The 20573-nt window shown below is 29.9% G+C and overlaps 1 protein-coding gene and 1 long non-coding RNA gene across 2 annotated transcripts in view; one reads left to right on the forward strand and one right to left on the reverse strand.

Moving 5' to 3' along the window:
- Window positions 1–4102: 4102 nt before the first annotated feature.
- Window positions 4103–4864, forward strand: LOC119608377. Its single transcript, XR_005231813.1, has 3 exons — window positions 4103–4172; window positions 4350–4402; window positions 4508–4864. It is a non-coding gene; the product is annotated as an uncharacterized LOC119608377 (long non-coding RNA).
- A 4660-nt stretch (window positions 4865–9524) lies between these two features.
- Window positions 9525–20573, reverse strand: part of LOC119608376 (protein timeless homolog) — a gene marked incomplete at its 5' end in the record, with an annotated part of 73253 nt that continues 62204 nt past the window's right edge. Inside the window, 4 exons of the mRNA XM_037962777.1 lie at window positions 9525–11620; window positions 11691–11891; window positions 14459–14547; window positions 15169–15374. Of these exons, the coding sequence (XP_037818705.1) occupies window positions 9939–11620; window positions 11691–11891; window positions 14459–14547; window positions 15169–15374 (2178 nt within the window). The remainder of the gene's footprint in view (window positions 11621–11690; window positions 11892–14458; window positions 14548–15168; window positions 15375–20573) is intronic.

Genomic DNA, 20573 nt, shown 5'->3' on the forward strand with positions numbered 1-20573 from the left:
CATTGTTTAGGCTCTATCTCTTCTAGTTTCCAAAATAAATGGACTTTTATGTTTTCACTCAAAAAATCAATTTTTGATGTGAAAATATCGATTTTTGATGGGAAATAAAAGTGATCACAGATTAACGTTGTTTAGGCTCTATCTCTTCTAGTTTCCAAAATAAATGGACTTTAATGTTTTCACTCAAAAATCCGATTTTTGAAGGAAAATAAAAGTGATCACAGATTAACGTTGTTTAGGCTCTATCTCTTCTAGTTTTGAAAATAAATGGACTTTTATGTTTTCACTCAAAAATCCGATTTTTGATGTGAAAATATTGATTTTTGATGGGAAATAAAAGTGATCACAGATTAACGTTGTTTAGGCTATATCTCTTCTAGTTTCCAAAATAAATTGGACTTTTATGTTTTCACTCAAAAATCCGATTTTTGAAGGAAAATAAAAGTGATCACAGATTAACGTTGTTTAGGCTCTATCTCTTCTAGTTTCCAAAATAAATGGACTTTTATGTTTTCACTCAAAAAATCGATTTTTGATGTGAAAAAATAGATTTTTGATGGGAAATAAAAGTGATCACAGATTAACGTTGTTTAGGCTCTATCTCTTCTAGTTTCCAAAATAAATGGACTTTTATGTTTTCGCACAAAAAATCGATTTTTGATGTGAAAATATCGATTTTTGATGGGTTTAGGTTGTTTAGGCTCTATCTCTTCTAGTTTCCAAAATAAATGGACTTTTATGTTTTCACTCAAAAAATCAATTTTTGATGTGAAAATATGGATTTTTGATGGGAAATAAAAGTGATCACAGATTAACGTTGTTTAGGCTCTATCTCTTCTAGTTTCCAAAATAAATGGACTTTTATGTTTTCACTCAAAAATCCGATTTTTGAAGGAAAATAAAAGTGATCACAGATTAACATTGTTTAGGCTCTATCTCTTCTAGTTTTGAAAATAAATGGACTTTTATGTTTTCACTCAAAAATCCGATTTTTGATGTGAAAATATTGATTTTTGATGGGAAATAAAAGTGATCACAGATTAACGTTGTTTAGGCTATATCTCTTCTAGTTTCCAAAATAAATTGGACTTTTATGTTTTCACTCAAAAATCCGATTTTTGAAGGAAAATAAAAGTGATCACAGATTAACGTTGTTTAGGCTCTATCTCTTCTAGTTTCCAAAATAAATGGACTTTTATGTTTTCACTCAAAAAATCGATTTTTGATGCGAAAAAATAGATTTTTGATGTGAAAATATCGATTTTTGATGGGAAATAAAAGTGATCACAGATTAACGTTGTTTAGGCTCTATCTCCTCTAGTTTCCAAAATAAATGGACTTTTATGTTTTCACTCAAAAAATCGATTTTTGGTGTGAAAATATCGATTTTTGATGGGAAATGAAAGTGATCACAGATTAATATTGTTTAGGCTCTATCTCTTCTAGTTTCCAAAATAAATGGACTTTTATGTTTTCACTCAAAAAATCGATTTTTGATGTGAAAATATCGATTTTTGATGGGAAATGAAAGTGATCACAGATTAATATTGTTTAGGCTCTATCTCTTCTAGTTTCCAAAATAAATGGACTTTAATGTTTTCACTCAAAAATAGATTTTTGATGTGAAAATATCGATTTTTGATAGGAAATAAAAGTGATCACAGATTAACATTGTTTAGGCTCTATCTCTTCTAGTTTCCAAAATAAATGGACTTTTATGTTTTCACTAAAAAAAAATCGATTTTTATGTGAAAATATCGATTTTTGATGGGAAATAAAAGTGATCACAGATTAACATTATTTAGGCTCTATCTCTTCTAGTTTCCAAAATAAATGGACTTTTATGTTTCCACTCCAAAATTCGATTTTTAATGTGAAAATATCGATTTTTGATGTGAAAAAATATAATTTTGATGTGAAAATATCGATTTTTGATGGGAAATAAAAGTGATCACAGATTAACGTTGTTTAGGCTCTATCTCTTCTAGTTTCCAAAATAAATGGACTTTTATGTTTTCACTCAAAAAATCGATTTTTGATGGGAAATAAAAGTGATCACAGATTAACGTTGTTTAGGCTCTATCTCTTCTAGTTTCCAAAATAAATGGACTTTTATGTTTTCACTCAAAAAATCGATTTTTGATGTGAAAATATCGATTTTTGATGTGAAAATATCGATTTTTGATGGGAAATAAAAGTGATCACAGATTAACGTTGTTTAGGCTCTATCTCTTCTAGTTTCCAAAATAAATGGACTTTTATGTTTTCACTCAAAAAATCGATTTTTGATGTGAAATATCGATTTTTGGTGGAAAACAAAAGTAATCACAGATTTTCGTTGTTTTGGCCATGTCTCTTCTAGTTTCCAAAATAAATGGACTTTAATGTTTTTACTCAAAAAATCGATTATTTGTGTGAAATAAAAGTGATCACAGATTATTAATACTTTTTTTTGCACTATAGATTTTTGGTGAGAAATAAAGCTGATCGTTTATAGTAAAAAATGATACTTAGAGATAATCAGATAAGGTTCGACTCAATTATTTAGTATATGTCACTTAATTTGATTCTTATATTTCAAAATCCTAAAAAATTTAAGTAAAAAGTAAAGTTATTTTTCCAATTTTTACATAATTTTCTTTTGCTGTAAAGAATTATTAGCCTTAATATCAAATGGTGACCTACGTACTTTGTTTGTTTACAGAATACATTTAAATTTTTTTATAAAGATCACCAATTATAATAACTTCCATGTTATTATAAACATTAGGGTTAATAATAAGTTGAAAGTTTGGCTTATAGCTAATATAGTTCACCGAATCAATTAACACAGCCTTTAAATTGTAGGGTATACTAAAATAACTTGTTTACCATAATTCTTAAATTTCTTAGTTTTGTTGTTATTTACATATTTTTATTTTCTTCTTTAAAGTAACTGTTTTTTTGCATATGACGTCACACAACAATGAAATAAATAAATATATGTATGTGTAAACTTTTTGCATGTAACAGGTAATAAGAAATTTTAGGAAGCAACAATAAATAATAAGAATAATGAATTTATGTTAGGGATACCATTATATATTATAAGTAATTCCTACATATTATTGTAAAAATATACAAAATGCCCTGTGAAGAAAAATTATTTTAGAGCAAATCGATAGCAGGTTTTCGACTAATTTAAATTACCAAATTAGTATGGATACTGTTGAATTGCCTTTTATTCTTCTATAAAATTGATCCCTGATAATACTCTTGTTTGTTTTCATTATAGTTTAGAAGATAGATGGTGAAAAAGAGGTTAGTAAGCTACAACGTCATTAAATGTGTTAAACTTAACAATTTTATGAAAATTCATTTCTACATACATGCAAAAAGTCTTCTTTCATATAAAGTCTTAAAATAATATATATTTATATCCTAAAAGCGTTTTATTTACCAACAATAGAAATCTAAACTAATTTTCGTAATTATGTCTTAATCATTTTAATTATTTACCAAAGAAACAACGTTTCAAATCCGTAATTACTATGTAAATATTAATGTTTCCCATTAAATTACCCATATAAATAATATCGGCAACTCTAATTTAAGCTTGAAATAAAATCAAGCCTAAATACTTCACATACTTTCAGGCATAACATTAACTTTTTATATTACACACCCGGTTGTTTATTATGGCAACAGGGTGGAACAAATACTTTTCTAAGCCTAAGACTATGCTGTATAATTTTTTGAACTAGAAAAAAACAGCCTGCTGTTTTTCTGAGATTCTGTGAGCCTGGTGTTAAGCGAAAATTTTGAGTTTATAGAAAAATTGACAAATTTCTGTTTGTGTGACGTCACGAGTACAATGAATACGTAGTAAGTAAATGAATATGTTACGAACGAATTTAGAGATAAAACTAGTTATTTTCGTATTTATTTCATATTATTTTTAATAAACTGCAATATAATGTTTATTATAATTGTTTGTTTATTGAATTAAATAAAATTGATTAAAAAACATAAATAAAAACACGCATTTTTAAGCATTTTATTGAAATTTTTATTTTATTAACGAATAATAAATATTTTTTTTATTTTCTGTTTTTTTTTCTGCAGATAAACTACATATTTTCCTTGGAATTTGATATTTATAAGATTATTTGTAATTATTAATACATATATAGGTATGCGTCTTTATTTAAATCATTGTAAAGTAAATTTTAATTACACTAATTAGCAAATTAATGTATATTTATATAACTAATATAAATGTTTAAAACAATATTTATTTTTAATAATTTTATTTGGTTTTACAATATTTTGTTAAATTCATGCTGACCAATCTGTATGCGTTTAAACAGGAAGGCTTTCGGCTGCAACATTTAAGCGATTGATTTGTATAGCTGTGTCACAGGTACCTAAAAATAGAATATTACAATTTGGTTAGATTTATAGAATTTCAAAATCGCATATATCTAAACTTGTTATTACATAGAATAATTAAACATTTAAATTTCAGACCTTATAAAGGGACAAGCAGCAAAAGCAGTAATTTCGGTTTTAATAGTCCGATATAAGCCTTCAGCAAAAATCCTTTAACTCTACAACCAACTATGTATGTTTACTACCAATTATGCCGCCAAATATTACTAACCCCAGCTGTGAAACTGTTTAATATTCACTATATGGTTAGTTGTTTTGTTGCAGGTATAGATAAACTAAGCAGTGGAATGAATGTTTAGTGATTTAAAAAAAGCTATATTTAATGGTGCAGTACACATCAAACATGGAAAATTTAAAATTTCAGATAGTACTAGCTTAAAACAAAAGAAGTACTTTTTTAGGTTTTAAAGTACTAAACTAAATTTCTACTAGACTATATGTATTGACTGTAGAATAGAATATAGTCCAGACTATAGACTAGACTACAGACTAGACTATAAACTAAACTATAAACTAGACTATAAACTAGACTATAGACTAGACTATAGACTAGACTATAGACTAGACTATAGACTAGACTATAGACTAGACTGTAGACAAGAGTATAGACTAGACTATAGACTAGACTATAGACCAGACTATAAACTAGACTAGACTATAGACAAGACTATAGACAAGACTATAGACTAGACTATAGACTAGACTATAGACCAGACTATAAACTAGACTAGACTATAGACTAGACTATAGACTAGACTATAGACTAGACTAGAGACTAGACTATAGACTAGACTATAGACTAGACTATAGACTAGACTATAGACTAGACTATAGACTAGACTATAGACTAGACTATAGACTAGACTATAGACTAGACTATAGACTAGACTATAGACTAGACTATAGACTAGACTATAGACTAGACTATAGACTAGACTGTAGACTAGACTATAGACTAGACTATAGACTAGACCATAGACTAGACTATAGACTAGACTATAGACTAGACTATAGACTAGACTATAGACTAGACTATAGACTAGACTATAGACTAGACTATAGACTAGACTATAGACTAGACTGTAGACTAGACTATAGACTAGACTATAGACTAGACCATAGACTAGACTATAGACTAGACTATAGACTAGACTATAGACTAGACTAAAGACTAGACTATAGACAAGACTATAGACTAGACTATAAACTAGACTATAGACTAGACTATAGACTAGACTATAGACTAGACTATAGACTAGACTATAGACTAGACTATAGACTAGACTATAGACTAGACTATAGACTAGACTATAGACTAGACTATAGACTAGACTATAGACTAGACTATAGACTAGACTATAGACTAGACTATAGACTAGACTATAGACTAGACTATAGACTAGACTATAGACTAGACTATAGACTAGACTATAGACTAGACTATAGACTAGACTATAGACTAGACTATAGACTAGACTATAGACTAGACTATAGACTAGACTATGGACTAGACTATAGACTAGAATATAGACTAGACTATAGACTAGAATATAGACTAGACTATAGACTAGACTATAGACTAGACTATAGACTAGACTATAGACTAGACTATAGACTAGACTATAGACTAGACTATAGACAAGACTATAGACAAGACTATAGACTACTTTGTGGACTATTTATAAAAAAGTTTAAAAGTTAAAAAAAAGTACTAAAAATGTCGTGGGTGTACCGTGGTATTTTTCGTTATCAAAAGATACTAAAGTACTGAATTTTTCATGCCTGATACACTTGTATGTTTGTAGATTTCAACCAGTCATACAATTTCTTCACTCATTCGGACATACATTAATGCATTCTCGAAGTAAATCGATTAAAAAAAGAATTATTTTTGAAAATGTTTCCTTTAGTATAGAAAAAACCGCAACATAGATTCGATGATATTGTATTTCCCAAGTGTATCATAACGGAAAGCCATCATTTGAATGGCAACAAAATCTTTTCTAAAATATTCTTGTTTTGTTTTTCATTTTTGCTTAAAAAAATATTATTACATAGTGTAACCAAACGAGAGTCTAAAAGTTTCATTATTAGTTTCGTTACAGTTTTTTCGATATTTTTGTTTCTTGTTTTTCATATAGAGCAATTGACCATTTACTGGTTCTGCTACAATACACACGTATTCGTTTTAAGTTTAAAAGGATTCACTATATTTTATGTTGGCATCTGTATGTAGAATGTATATGTTTGCCAACGTTTCCGTATTTCGAACGTAGATATGTACAAATGACATAATATGGCAGATGATGTGACTTTATATAATTGCAACTATTAACTTTTCAATGTGAACAAGTAATAAGGAAGAAATACATAAAAAAATACAAACAAATTGTGTATAAAAAACTATGACTAGAAAGGAAAGGATGGTTGGCTGTATAATATGTAGTTATTTGGTTGGTTTTGCAAAAGGATATCAAATTAAATTGTAAACTATTTAAAACAAACCAAATATATGGGACACATCAGTTCAGTTGTGGAGCAGTAAAGAAGTAAAATGCTAGAGAGCTGCTAGTAAAAATTGATGTTTATTTGTTTTGTTGGTAAATTAAATATTTTACAAACAATTAATTTTTAAAGTAAATGTTAAGTTTTACGTTACATTTGCTATAGTTTAAATTTAGTAGTAAATTGATAAAGCATGTTTAAAAAGGATGTTGAGGAAAATTTTATAAGGATGTAAATAAATGGTTTAATTATTTTAAGAATTCCGTTTGATCTTTATTTATAAGAGTTTAAGATACTTTCGTAAGTATTTACATATATAATTATAGGTATATTTGGGGAATTCATGTCAAGTGGCCCAACTTTTGAAACCGATGTCTTCCGATCAGAATGTAACTTCCACCAATGTTATTCCCATGGGATAGTAGTTTAGACACGATTTTTTAACAAGATCGGTTAAGAACACTGTGAGTTACAGTGGGTCAAAGTTTAAAATTTTTTGAAAAACATGTGTTTCTTCTCATTTATTGTTCATAACCAAAATTTGTTCTAAATGGCTTAGATAGGTATTTTTGAAATCTTTAGGAAAAAAATATTTAAAAAAATGTTTGGACTTTTTTTTAGCAAAATTGTTTTTGACATGAAATCCCCCATATAACTCTTTGCTACATGACACGATGTAGTCTTTGAAAAGTAAGATGTGGAATAAGTCATTACCAAGTTTTTGCTGGAGAAGTAAATGGATCAATATTGGTCGTTTCTGCTTTAACGGCTGTATTTATAAAAACTTAGTTTAGGTTTATTAAACAATTTTAGGCAAAATTCAGGAAAATCGTATTTATAAACGTGAAATAGCTTAAAACACCTTCAATAAACCATTGACAATTAGAAGAATTTTATTGTAGGCTCGACCCTTCTTTAAGCCAACAATAAGTTGTTTTTTAACAATTTTTTTCTCAGATAAAGATTTTTCCGGTAATTTTAGGTTGATTGCGAAAACTAATTATGGTTTCTTTTAAAATAAAATCTAAAAATTCTAATTTTAACGTTTACAAATTTGTAAATAAAATCCCAGAAAATTTTTAAACGATTATATTTTGAGGAAAAAACTCAAATCTAGGCATTATTGGATTAATGCATGAATATTTGACAATATTCCAATTGTCCAGCACTATTTTTAGGCAATTTGGAAATGCCCGTCTGTCAACCAAATGATGGACAAAATGATTTGGCTTTTTCCAAGTTTGTTGGTTAAATATAATGCCATAAAGTAATTAACCATGTAAATTATATTGATTAGTGTTATACTAATGCAAAATATATTCGCCGGCATTAAAATTAGTCAAATATCAAAGAAATTTATCAATATTTGCAAAAATTTATCAAAAATTACAAGAAAAATAAGTAAAAATAAGAAAATGTGTCATAGTGATGTATATTTTGTCGCAAAGTATCCGTTATTCGGATACTTTTAATAATAATTAGAAATTATATGTTATATTTATACATCTGAACTAAATAGACATTTATTAAAGCCATATATATATTTATTTTTCTTAAAAGTTTGTTTTTATTGTCAAAAATCTATTATAAACAAAAATATGAAATTAAGAAAACCGAATCAACGAATATTTTATCCTACGCAACACTAACACATAAAATGACAGCCATATTGTACAGTGCTGCCAATTTAAACGTAAATCAGCACAATAGTTAATATACGTTTATTATTTGTTTATGAATATCACAATTTTATTAATGGTTTTTAAGGCTAAAGTGTGCTTTAACTATTGAGTGCATTAAAAACAAAATAAGATTTTTTTATAAATACAAGCGTAAGTCTTTTATAATTAACATCGTTATTCATAAGTCTGTGCTTAAATATAAATATAGATAGATTTTGAGTTTAGACCTTTAAGTTATTTAAGAGAATTAATCGGACTGATGATAAAAACCCAGATATTTTCTATAACAAATAGACTATCACTAAATATGTACATTAGGGTGACCTAAGGTACTGATGTTCCCACAGAAAATACACTACTTGTTTTTTTTATAGACAAAAATAATGCAAAGTAAAAATCTATCATCTTACCAAAGTTTTAAACGCTGAGCTTCAGCTGCTTCTATCCTCAAGCCATTGTCATGCAGTACTTCCTTTGCTCCTCGCTGTGAAACAATCCAAGTCTTATTTATAACAACCTTTAAAAGAAAACAAAAATTAAGAGTTATTATTGTTTTAAATATTGCATTTTTGCCTCCAGATCCACTTTCATATAAAAATCTATTTTGGGCAGAATAGTTGTTTATCACTTTCGGATCAGGTTCAACTGACGAAAACGAAAGTGTTTCTATTTGTTGACGTCAGTTAAACCTGTTTATGTTTAAATGTTGATCAATAAAATTCAAAAGAAAATTTAACAACTAAACTTATTCGAATGAACATAATTTCGAAATTTATTACAAAACAACACTCCAGTTTATTAACAGTTGTCCAAACATCCATTAACAATTGCAACTGATCTTGGAGCTCAAATTCCAAATTAACAGATGTTACAATTTCCAACCTGTAAATACATTTATATTATTAAAAACAACAACATATGTACATTATTAAATTTATTACAAAACAATTTATTATAAAAATTCAAGACTCCATCGATTATATGCAATGAAATAATAATACAAATTTAACACGACGAACTGAGATTAAAATAAAATACGAAAAAAAGTTACAAATTGATATCATCCTTAAAGTAATCTTAATGAACAAATGTGTTAAAAAGCTTATTAAAAAAAAAGTGAATTAAAACTTAACGAATGAAAAATGAGACAAGTACTTCTTAAATGTCTTGACTTCACATATTAATTTTGCTTTACATTTCATTCACTTTTTAACCAATTAAGAAGAAAATAAAGTAAAACAAAACATAAAAAAAAAAAATTAAATTAAATGAAAATCATTGCATACAATATAGAGAGTAAGTAAAAATGAAATTGTTTGCTCAATCATCCTCATCATCATCGTCTATGACAGCAACACGGCGTCGTTTAGCTGGTTCCTCACCAATCACTGAAGCACGTTGTTCGTTTGATGATGGTTTTTTGCGTTTTAGAAATTTAGCATCCTCGTCCTCATCATCCTCTTGCTCCATCTCGGCTGTATTGTCTTCATCTAGGGAACGTTGACGTTTTTTTGTAGAAATTTTAGACGAGGAGTCTTTTATATTGTCGCCTGTTTGTTGTTTTTTAATGGATTTAACACTATCATCATCGGCATTATTGTTGTCATCATCATCATCAGTGTCGTTGAAGGCTTGTTTATCTCTGTTGTTGGCTTTATTAACATTGTCAACAACATTGCCATCAGCATCATCAGAATCGGATTCAATTACATTGGCACGGCGGGAACGATTGCTTAATGTTTGTTGTTCATTGTCCTCATCATCATCCACCTCGTCATCATCGCCCAATTCAGCTAAACGTTTGCGATAATCCTCAGAATTGAAATTTAAATCAACATCATCCTCTTCACCTGTATTATCCTTTTCGGCCATCATATCTTTAAGATTAATTTTACTTTTGGCTCGTTTGGCCTTTAATTGATCAAATAAATCGGTTGTATCGGGCTTGACCATTTCCTTTTCTTTAGGTTTTTTAAATGTTCCTTCTCCATCATCTTCTTCACTGCTCAAATCATAGTTGCGTTTCTTTTTATCTAACTTCTTTTTTATTTTATCCACCATTTCGGTATCCTCCTCAGAATCAGAGTCTTGCTTCTTTTTTTTAGCTTTGGTTTCCTTTTTGGTTTTACTCTTCTTTTTCTCTTTTAAAGGAGCACGTTCTTCAGTCTCTTCATCACTTTTGCTAAACATTAAGTTTTTCATTTTCTCCCTTTGCTGATCCATATAATTTTCCAAATTATCCAACTTCTTACGTTCCTTGGCCATACCCAAAGTCTCCAAATAATCTTCCTCACTTTCATCACCATCGCGATTATCAACATTTTCTTCGGCGCTTTCATTGTCCGTTCCATTGTCTTCATCTTCCAAATCTTCCACATCGATATTTACCTCTTCGCCAGCCACAATTTTAGCTCTTAATTTCAAATCAGCCGAATTCAAATAAGTGGGTATACGCCAATAGCTTTCCATGCCAAAGACAGGGGGCTGTATGCCCAAAGCTACCAAAACCTTTTTGAAATCTCCATCTTCCATGGCTTCTTTTTGCAACTCTTGCAAGGGTACCAAAGGAACACCATCATCTTCTTCTGCCGGTTCATCAGTATCATCAGCAGCATCATCCAAACATTCTTTAAGCCAATCAATAGCTTCTTGGTATTTTTCGGCATCAACTTGCCCCAATAAAGCTCTTACCGTGCCCACATCTAGCGGAGTACGTACTATCTTGCGTGCTTTAGCTTTGGCTGGTTTCTTAGCCTTACTTTGTCGGGATGTGCTTGGCCTATCAGTTCCATCAAATGTTGGTTCTTCCATAAATTCATATTCATCATGCTCTCCTCCTTCCTCTTCTCCATTTTCCATTTGTTTCTTGGATTTGCGTTTACGAGGCTTTTGGGGTAGAATTTCCGATTTATCAGCGATAATATGTAATTGCAACATTCTTTTGATTATAGCTTGCTTGTTGCGCCGTTCGGCGAATTCGTCTAGGATACGTTGAAGACAATCTGTGGGGATATGTATTTAAAGATTATCTTTTCTTAGAATGATAGTTAAATTTGTAATTTTGACACTTACCATCTTCAGTTCGATACTGATCGTAAAGACTGCGCAGTTCTTCATCTTCTTCCGAGCGCCATAGATTTTTGTTGTGGGCATCGGCAGTGGACTTTTTGGTTGGTGCCTTAAACTTTAAACCCAATTCTTTAAGTTTCTTTAGGACTCCTCTCCTGGTGCGTGTTCTGTCACCAATATTTTCTAAAATCCAGTCAATGACATCTGTAGAAAAAAAAGAGAAGGGAATCTTTAGTTGTTGCTAACGTATAAAATTATCGAATTCATTTATCGTCAAACGATTTACTGATCAAAAACTTTAAACCTCTTCAGACCTCTCATTAGACTAGACTATAGGCTACACTATAGACTATAATATAGATTATTGACTAGACTATAGACTCGACTATAGACTAGACTATACAGTCTATAGACTAGACTATACAGTCTATAGACTAGACTATACAGTCTATAGACTAGACTATAGACCAGTCTATAGACTAGACTATAGATTAGACTATAGACTAGTCTAGAGACTAGACTATAGACTAGACTATAGACTAGACTATAGACTAGACTATAGACTAGACTATAGACTAGACTATAGACTAGACTATAGACTAGACTATAGACTAGACTATAGACTAGACTATAGACTAGACTATAGACTAGACTATAGACTAGACTATAGACTAGACTATAGACTAGACTATAGACTAGACTATAGACTAGACTATAGACTAGACTATAGACTAGACTATAGACTAGACTATAGACTAGACTATAGACTAGACTATAGACTAGACTATAGACTAGACTATAGACTAGACTATAGACTAGACTATAGACTAGACTATAGACTAGACTATAGACTAGACTATAGACTAGACTATAGACTAGACTATAGACTAGACTATAGACTATACTATAGAATAGACTATAGACTAGACTATACTCTAGACTATAGACTAGACTATAGACTAGACTATAGACTAGACTATAGACTAGACTATACTCTAGACTATACTCTAGACTATAGACTAGACTAGACTATAGACTAGACTATAGACTAGACTAGACTAGACTATAGACTAGACTAGACTATAGACTAGACTATAGACTAGACTATAGACTAGACTAGACTATAGACTAGACTATAGACTAGACTATAGACTAGACTATAGACTAGACTATAGACTAGACTATAGACTAGACTATAGGCTAGACTACAGACTAGACTACAGACTAGACTACAGACTAGACTACAGACTAGACTACAGACTAGACTACAGACTAGACTATAGTACTAGACTAAACTTCAGACTACCATGTGGAATACATAAATTTAAAGTACAAAAATCTTTAAATAAAATTCTTTCCAAAATTGATATATGTATGTAAATACTCATTACTCAGTTTCGTTGCAGCAGTACTCAAAGAGCATCTAGATACTAGATAACTAACTGGATCTTGATGACTTCTAAATCTGTAGGCAAACTGAAAAGCATCTTAATGTCATCTTAAAAATGAAGCCATATAAATGATGTTAAAGATTATTTAAACCTTAAATGATAGTCATTAAAGGATTTTACTCAGTAAGCCTTTTTTGTTTGTCACTTTTAAAAGCAAACTTTTGGTTTAGCTGCAGTAAAAGGACATACAATAACATAAAAAAAGTTCGTAAATTGGTTGGTATGTGCTTCGTTTTTAACAATAAATTTATTTTTATGGATAAAAATAAAAATTTCAACCATACTACCAGACACATAACAATTAATCTTGGACATATTGGTGAAATAAAAATGTCAAAACATTAGCAGACGACAGACTTTAGAAAAAAAGGACCAACAGAAAAGATTAAGGGAGAGAGAGGGAAAAATAGCATTATACACACACACATACTGAAACAGAATCCTCATCAATTGGTGTTATTAAGAGGAAAACAAATGAAGGCAACTGCTGACTATGGCGACGATGATGACGATGACGACGACGTTGTTGTTGTTGTTGGGTTGATTGCAAAGCGATAATAAAGAAAATTATTTCAATCATGAAACTGTCAACACATTGAAATTGACTTGTTAAATCAATCACTTTGGATTTGGAAACCAAGCTAAAGCACTTAAAAAATATGCCAACGGCAAAATGAAGTTCACAAAACAACAGGACACTGCAGCAATAAGAACAACAGCGACATTAATAAAGGATTTTGTCACACCAACAGCAGCAACCTTTTCTCATCATCATCATTTCATCTTCTATAGTTTTTTTTTTTTTTTTTTGCTTTAAAAAAGTAGGAAAAAATTGCCCCAGAAGTAGAGTGGGTTTGAAAAAGTTGCTCTAACCTCAACAAATTTGAATTTTTAAAAGGCATTTTGCCTTCTGGTTAAATGACAGAGAAGGAAGAGTGTTTAATCATGGAATTGTAATAAATTTAATAATTTTTAATAAATAAACTTTTTAACAAAATTTTAATTCACAGAGGCAAATTTCAAACAATTCTCTATTTTTACAAAATTTTCCAAAAATTTTCTACTCTTCGTAATATTGACTTTTTTAAAACTTCGTTAAGTTTACCTAGTTTTGGGAAACATTTTGTTTGAGAATTTGATTTAAATTTTTGAAATTTTTTTTTAATTTTATAAGTTTATTTATATTTGTAGAAAATATTTGCATTTTATCCAGTCAATGTAAATTTAAACTTAATGAAGTCATACGTTTGAACACCCCTTAATAGGCAGGTTTTGAAAGCAAAAAGGAAAACTTATAAAAAACATGATTGTAAGACTTACCCTTGTCAGTTTCAGGATTTCGTTGATTCTCTTCAAATAGAAAACGTAACTCTGACTCTTGTTCTTCAGTCCAGGTTCCTTTGGTGCCGCTGAAAACAAGAAACAAGAAATGTAAAAGATGAAAAAATAATGCAACAAAAAGAATAAGTAATCAAATAAACTGATTCGTTTTTTCCTTTTTTCATATTTGTTAAACAAAAGATATAAAAAAATAAAAAAAGTAAGAAGGGAGAAAGGAGTGTTATTTTATTTACAATCATTCATCATCATTTTCATTTAAATGTTTTTATGAGATAAAAAACACACACTTCAAATGAAAGAAAATAACGCAAATCCTTGTCTGCAATCACATCATAATCAATCTACTTGGCCAAAACAAGAAAAATAGGAAGGAAAAGGAAAATTACAAATTTGTTGGTACCCACATTAAAAGAAGACGGTCGGTCAGGTCCAGCTGGTCTTTGTTCATAAATTTAATACTCTTTCATACAAATCGAACAGAAAGATAGAAAAAAAAAAACCTAAAATGAAATTAAAATTTGCCTCAAGGATGACCTAAATGATCAGCCAAAGTGAAAGTGTTTAAATGAAATGAATAGAGTTAAATTCAGTTTGAATATCTTTATGTTTCAGTGTGTGTGTGAGACTGGCTGACTGAACAATTTAAAAACTGAATGGGTATCATTACAAATAAACGTAGATATACTTACGATTCATAGGCATCACAGTAGCCACTTTCCAGTTCATTTGCTTCTTTAATCGATTTATAGAACAACAATTCAGCGTAGATTTTTGGATTATTTGGTGCGGTTTCCACAAATTTACGTACAACAAAAATTCCCAAACGACGCAATTCCTCATGATGTGCATCACGACCAGCGTGGAAAACTTGTTGAAAGATACGAAATAGTTTGGCCTAAAAATAAACGCATAAAAGGAAAGAGTTGCTTAAAATATATGTAGTTTTAACATGATTTTTTCTTTATTTTTTACAAAGGGTTTTTTTGGGAACAAAATTTTTAAAATTTGTTAAGGATTTACATATTTTTTTTATTGTTATCTTAAGGTGTTGCATTATACTCGCCATTTAAACCTAAATTAAATAATCTGATTAGAAAATAAATTACTCGGAAAAACAAGCAGAGAAGCAGAAAAAAAGGTTGAAAAAGGTTGATATTGGTTGAATTCGGTGCCTTATACAACTCGATCATTCTTTACAAAAATTGGCTCAACTAATGTTTATATAGGATTTTCATAATGATCGGTCCATAACTGAAGTATGTTCAGTATAAATATTTGTATAGGTAAATATACTCTGGAGATACTAAAATTGAAACAAGAAAGAAATTGCAGTCGGGATGGCCATATGATACCCTACACCAGTTATTTGAAAAAAATATGAATTATCATTCATAATAAAGCATTTATGTTGAATTGTACCTTGCCACCGATATAGATATATATTAAAGCAATTGATTGATGAAAACCAATTTTCTGAAAGAGGCTTTAAATGAGGGCTGGGGTAAATTAAGGACCGATCCTCATAAAATTCGGCGAATGGATTGACGTTTATATAGAATATATTTATTTCGAGACATTAGTCTTTTAAGCGAATTATGGACAATAAGGTAATTTTGAGAATGGGGATTTGTATGAGGCCTAGGGTCAAATGAGGCCCGATCATTAAAAATTCGTAAGGGTCACCAAGGATAGTATAAAATTTAGTTGTCGAAATACGAGTATATTAAATATAATTATGAGCTAAAAAGCCAAAATCGGAGGGTTCGTTGTATGGGGGCTAGGTGAAATATTGGACCCATTTGAACCGAAATTAATTAAGTCATTTTGTGAATGGGGCTTTGTATGTGGTCCGATCATTAAAAAAATTCGGAAGGGTCATCAAGAATAGTATAAAACTTAGTTGACGAGATACGAGTATATTAAATATAATTATGAGCTAAAAAGCCAAAATCGGATGGTTCGTTGTATGGGGGCTAGGTAAAATATTGGACCCATTTGAACCGAAATTAATATCGTCCTTAGACCAAAAGCATTACGCGTGCCAAATTTGAATTATCTTTAAAAATATGACCTGTATTTTGTTTACAAAGATTACATGGAAGGACGGACATGGCTAAATAGACTCAGATAATGATTCTAAGCCGATTGGCAACTTAAAGCTGTAGGTCCAAGTGTGTTACAACATCAGCACAAACGTATAATACCCTCCCCACTAAAATGGTGGCATAATAAGGTACAAAAAGATTGAGCTGCACTTAATCCGAAGTTTTTGAGATATCGTGTCCTTCTTTTTTGAGCATATTTAAGACGTTATAATAGCACGAGGAAAGTTCAATCAGTCGACTTCAAAATAAAGGTTTAACCTCTGTTATGTGTTCTTATATATTCGAGATATCCTAACCCAAAGCTTAAAAGTACTATTTCGATATAACCTTTATTTGACGGCAAGAACTTCACATGACGATATCTCATTACAAAAGACTTTTAAGCAAAACATTGCAATATTTTTTCCCAAATTGAGACATAAGTTTGTTATAAAATACAGGCGAAACAAAATAATTCATTTAATTTATCCCAAAAGAAGATTTTCGACCAAATTCGAAGCATTCGCGGCATTCGAGTATCAAATATGCCGGACCTTTTTAAGGTATCCTTTACAATCCTTGCATAAAGGTAACTATATTAAGCAAAATAGTAGACGTTTGCAAAATGAAACATGTCTTAGCGAATACGTGCCATTCTTAATAATAATTTTTACATTAAAAATATAATTAAAAACCCCGTTGTTTTGTATAATGACATAAAAAATTAGTTTTTTGACATCTTAAGGCAAGAATAGAAACAATAAAAAACAATAGAGCAACAAACTTTATTTAAACATATAATAACTACAGAATATAGTGAATACAAAAAGTATAACTCCACTACGCTTATTAAGCTTTAAGCTTAATATCAATTTAAAAATGGCTTAACCTCAACTATTAAATGAAAGAAAATTCATAGAGGACTAATTACGGTACTGGTTCCCTGGGGATAGTGCTAGCACTAGTAGCAATGAATAGTGAGCAAATGAACTCAATTAAATTAATAAATTATATTTTCTACTTAGGAACATTTAAATCTTAAATAACAGGCCATTAATATTAATACAAACTGTAAATTTTATATTCTTCCTTTTTCTTTCATTATTTTCAAGACAATGCAATATACTTCCTGTTGCACATACACAGATTTAATAGTCAAACAAAAAGGCAGTCAGAGACAGTGGTGTTGCAGCAGTTGCAACGAACACCAAGCAACAATGGAGGAAAAGTCTATGGTGATGAGGACAACGATGAAGATGATGATGGTGATTTTCTTTGCTAATGAAATTAATTATAACGGAAATGAAAAAATAAAAAAGAAAATGTTACAACAAATACATAAAGAAAAATCTTTAAATTATAATGACTCATTTCATTTCAAAGAAATGGGAATGAAAAAATCATCACAGACTGCATTATGTGCTATTGGAGGAAGGATTAAAATAAAAAAATATATAATTTTCTACCAAATATTCTTCTACTTTGTCTCTAATTGTAATTTGTATTTAGTTTTTTTTTTTTTTTTTTTTTTTGTAACACAAAACTCTGTTACAGCTTCGTATGATTTAGACAACCTTGAATTGGATTTAACAAACAGCAGCATTATGTAGTAGAAACCAAGAGAAGTTATGATGATTTATGAACCCAAAATGTATATTTTTAATGGTTTTTATTATAATTCCCTTTTTTTTTCTGGTTTCTTAAATATCAACATAAATTATAAAAGTAAATTAAAATTTTTGCAATTTTATTTTCTAGTTGAAAAAATAAATCCTGTTGTTTTTGTTTCTTACCCTATATGCAGTAATATTTAGCATTATAATGTTAATGCTTAGGCAATATAAACAAATGACTTCTATTTTTTTGGAAAATTAATTTAAAAACAAGTCATTGTAGGCTGAGTTACCGATCCATTCCGTATGATATTCGGTAGAGAGATTTACGTTCCTATAAAAGTTGCTTATATCGAATTTCATAACTTTACTCGTATTTTTAATGCAACAATGAGCGTTAAAGTGATTTTCTGAAGGGACCTATTATGAACCGATCCTAATAAAATGTCGTAGAACGATTTTGCTTCACACTGAGCTTTTCTATGTCGAATTTCATCGATACACTCGACAGTTATGGGAGTTAAAGTAATTTTCTGAAGGGGACCTTATATACCGATACCGATCCTCATAAGATTATGTAGAGATATTTTGGTTCATATAAAACTTGTCTATGTTACATTTCATCGCTATACTTGAACTTTTTAAACAATTAAGGCTGTAAAAACTGTTTTCCGGCGGGCCACTTGTATGGGGGCTATACGAAAATTGGGACCGACATAGCCCATTTTAAATTTCAAACAAACCTTACCTCTAGAGAATATTTTTGTAAAATTTCAACCGTTCGGACCGTATCACGCTTTCAACAGGCAGACAGACGGACGGTCATGGCTAGATGGTCTTAGAATTTAATCATGACCCAGAATATATGTATATACTTTTGTGGTTCTACGACCAATATTTCGATGTATTGCAAACGGAATGACCAAATCAATATACCCCGCATTTTTATGATAGTGAGTTGTATCTTGAACACAAAGTTCCTACATGAATTAAAGGTCATTCAAATATCTTTCTTTTAATATACATATTGGGTATTTAATGTCAAATGACCCAGCTTTTGAAATCAATGCCTTCCGATCGGGATAAAATTTACACTAAAACAAAATCGGTCAAAACCTCTTTGAGTTACAGTAGGTCAAAGTTTGAAATTTTTTTCATGTATTTTGTTTAATAGCTATTTCTTCAATATTTCAGATAATAGAATAGAATTACAGAAGATTTGGATTTCGAAGGGTCTTCAGATTCCGAATATATATGCGTTATAGCGTCGGAAATAACAATCGGAATGAAAAACATACATAAGTTTGTCATTCTAGGGTTATAGCCAAAATGAGGACCTATCACTACTGACTACAACGAAAACCTGTTTTCGGATCAATAAAGTGCTGTCGACTTTCTGAAATCATTCACCAAATAATTTACCCAAATTTTTTTAATAGTAAAATCCATTTGGGTACTTAAACTGGAGGAGCGATTTCCGACTTAGTAGTTCGATTTTAGAAATTTTACAATTTTGTTGAGAGTAACTTCAAAAACTTTAAAGCATTTGCCGCGGAAACTATTTCGCGCGTAGGGCCGTTTTGAAATTTTCAAAAATTCTATAAAAGTTATAACCCCAATATATATCCTTCTCACGAAAGTGAGAATATGACTTGATAAACAAGGATCGAATTATCAACTACATACATATTTCTAAATATAAAAATTCCCATTTTAAAACATTATTTCGTCCTGCAATACTTTCCTCTAAATAATAAAAAATAAATACACTTAAAATCTCTTTAAATCATTAAAAAATGTTTTCATAAAATTTACAGCTGCTTATAACAATTTTGATATAACAAAACTAATATCTTTTGTAGGGTATTTACAAAATGGCTAATTTGAGTGGCCATAATTTCCTTATGGCTCCCTTTAAATTTTCCTAACTGCGAATAATTGGCGAAAAGTGGTGAAATAAATAAAGGAAAGTAAGTGGTGTGAGGTGGCAAAATAAAAAAGTCTGGGCAAATCTTTTTAGGAGCCTAAAAATTTATAATGTCTGCTGCCATTGTTATACGGATTTTTTTTCGCCACTTTTTACATCTTTTGATTTCTGTTGAAGCTGTTAATGGTTAAAGTCGTTATTGTTTATTTCACTGGATTTTGCCAGCAAAACAGCAAAAGCAAGAGATTAAAAGTTCAAGTTCATTTAATTTGTTCAAAAGTCCTGAAAAAAAAGAAACGCCAACAGCTAACGATGAGAAGAAACAAACATTAAAACCAAACAACATTGCAATAGGACAAAAAAACAAGAAAACAGGCATTAAAATCTAACTAACATGTGGCTTTAAATTTTATACTCTATTTGCCCAAAGCATCAAAATAAGCAGCTGATGCTGTTTTATAGGTTGTATA

The sequence above is a fragment of the Lucilia sericata genome, unplaced genomic scaffold, assembly GCF_015586225.1.
Source record: "Lucilia sericata isolate MDLA Ls3-8-SP2 unplaced genomic scaffold, ASM1558622v1 Contig000825F_arrow, whole genome shotgun sequence".
Taxonomy (NCBI): Eukaryota; Metazoa; Arthropoda; class Insecta; order Diptera; family Calliphoridae; genus Lucilia; species Lucilia sericata.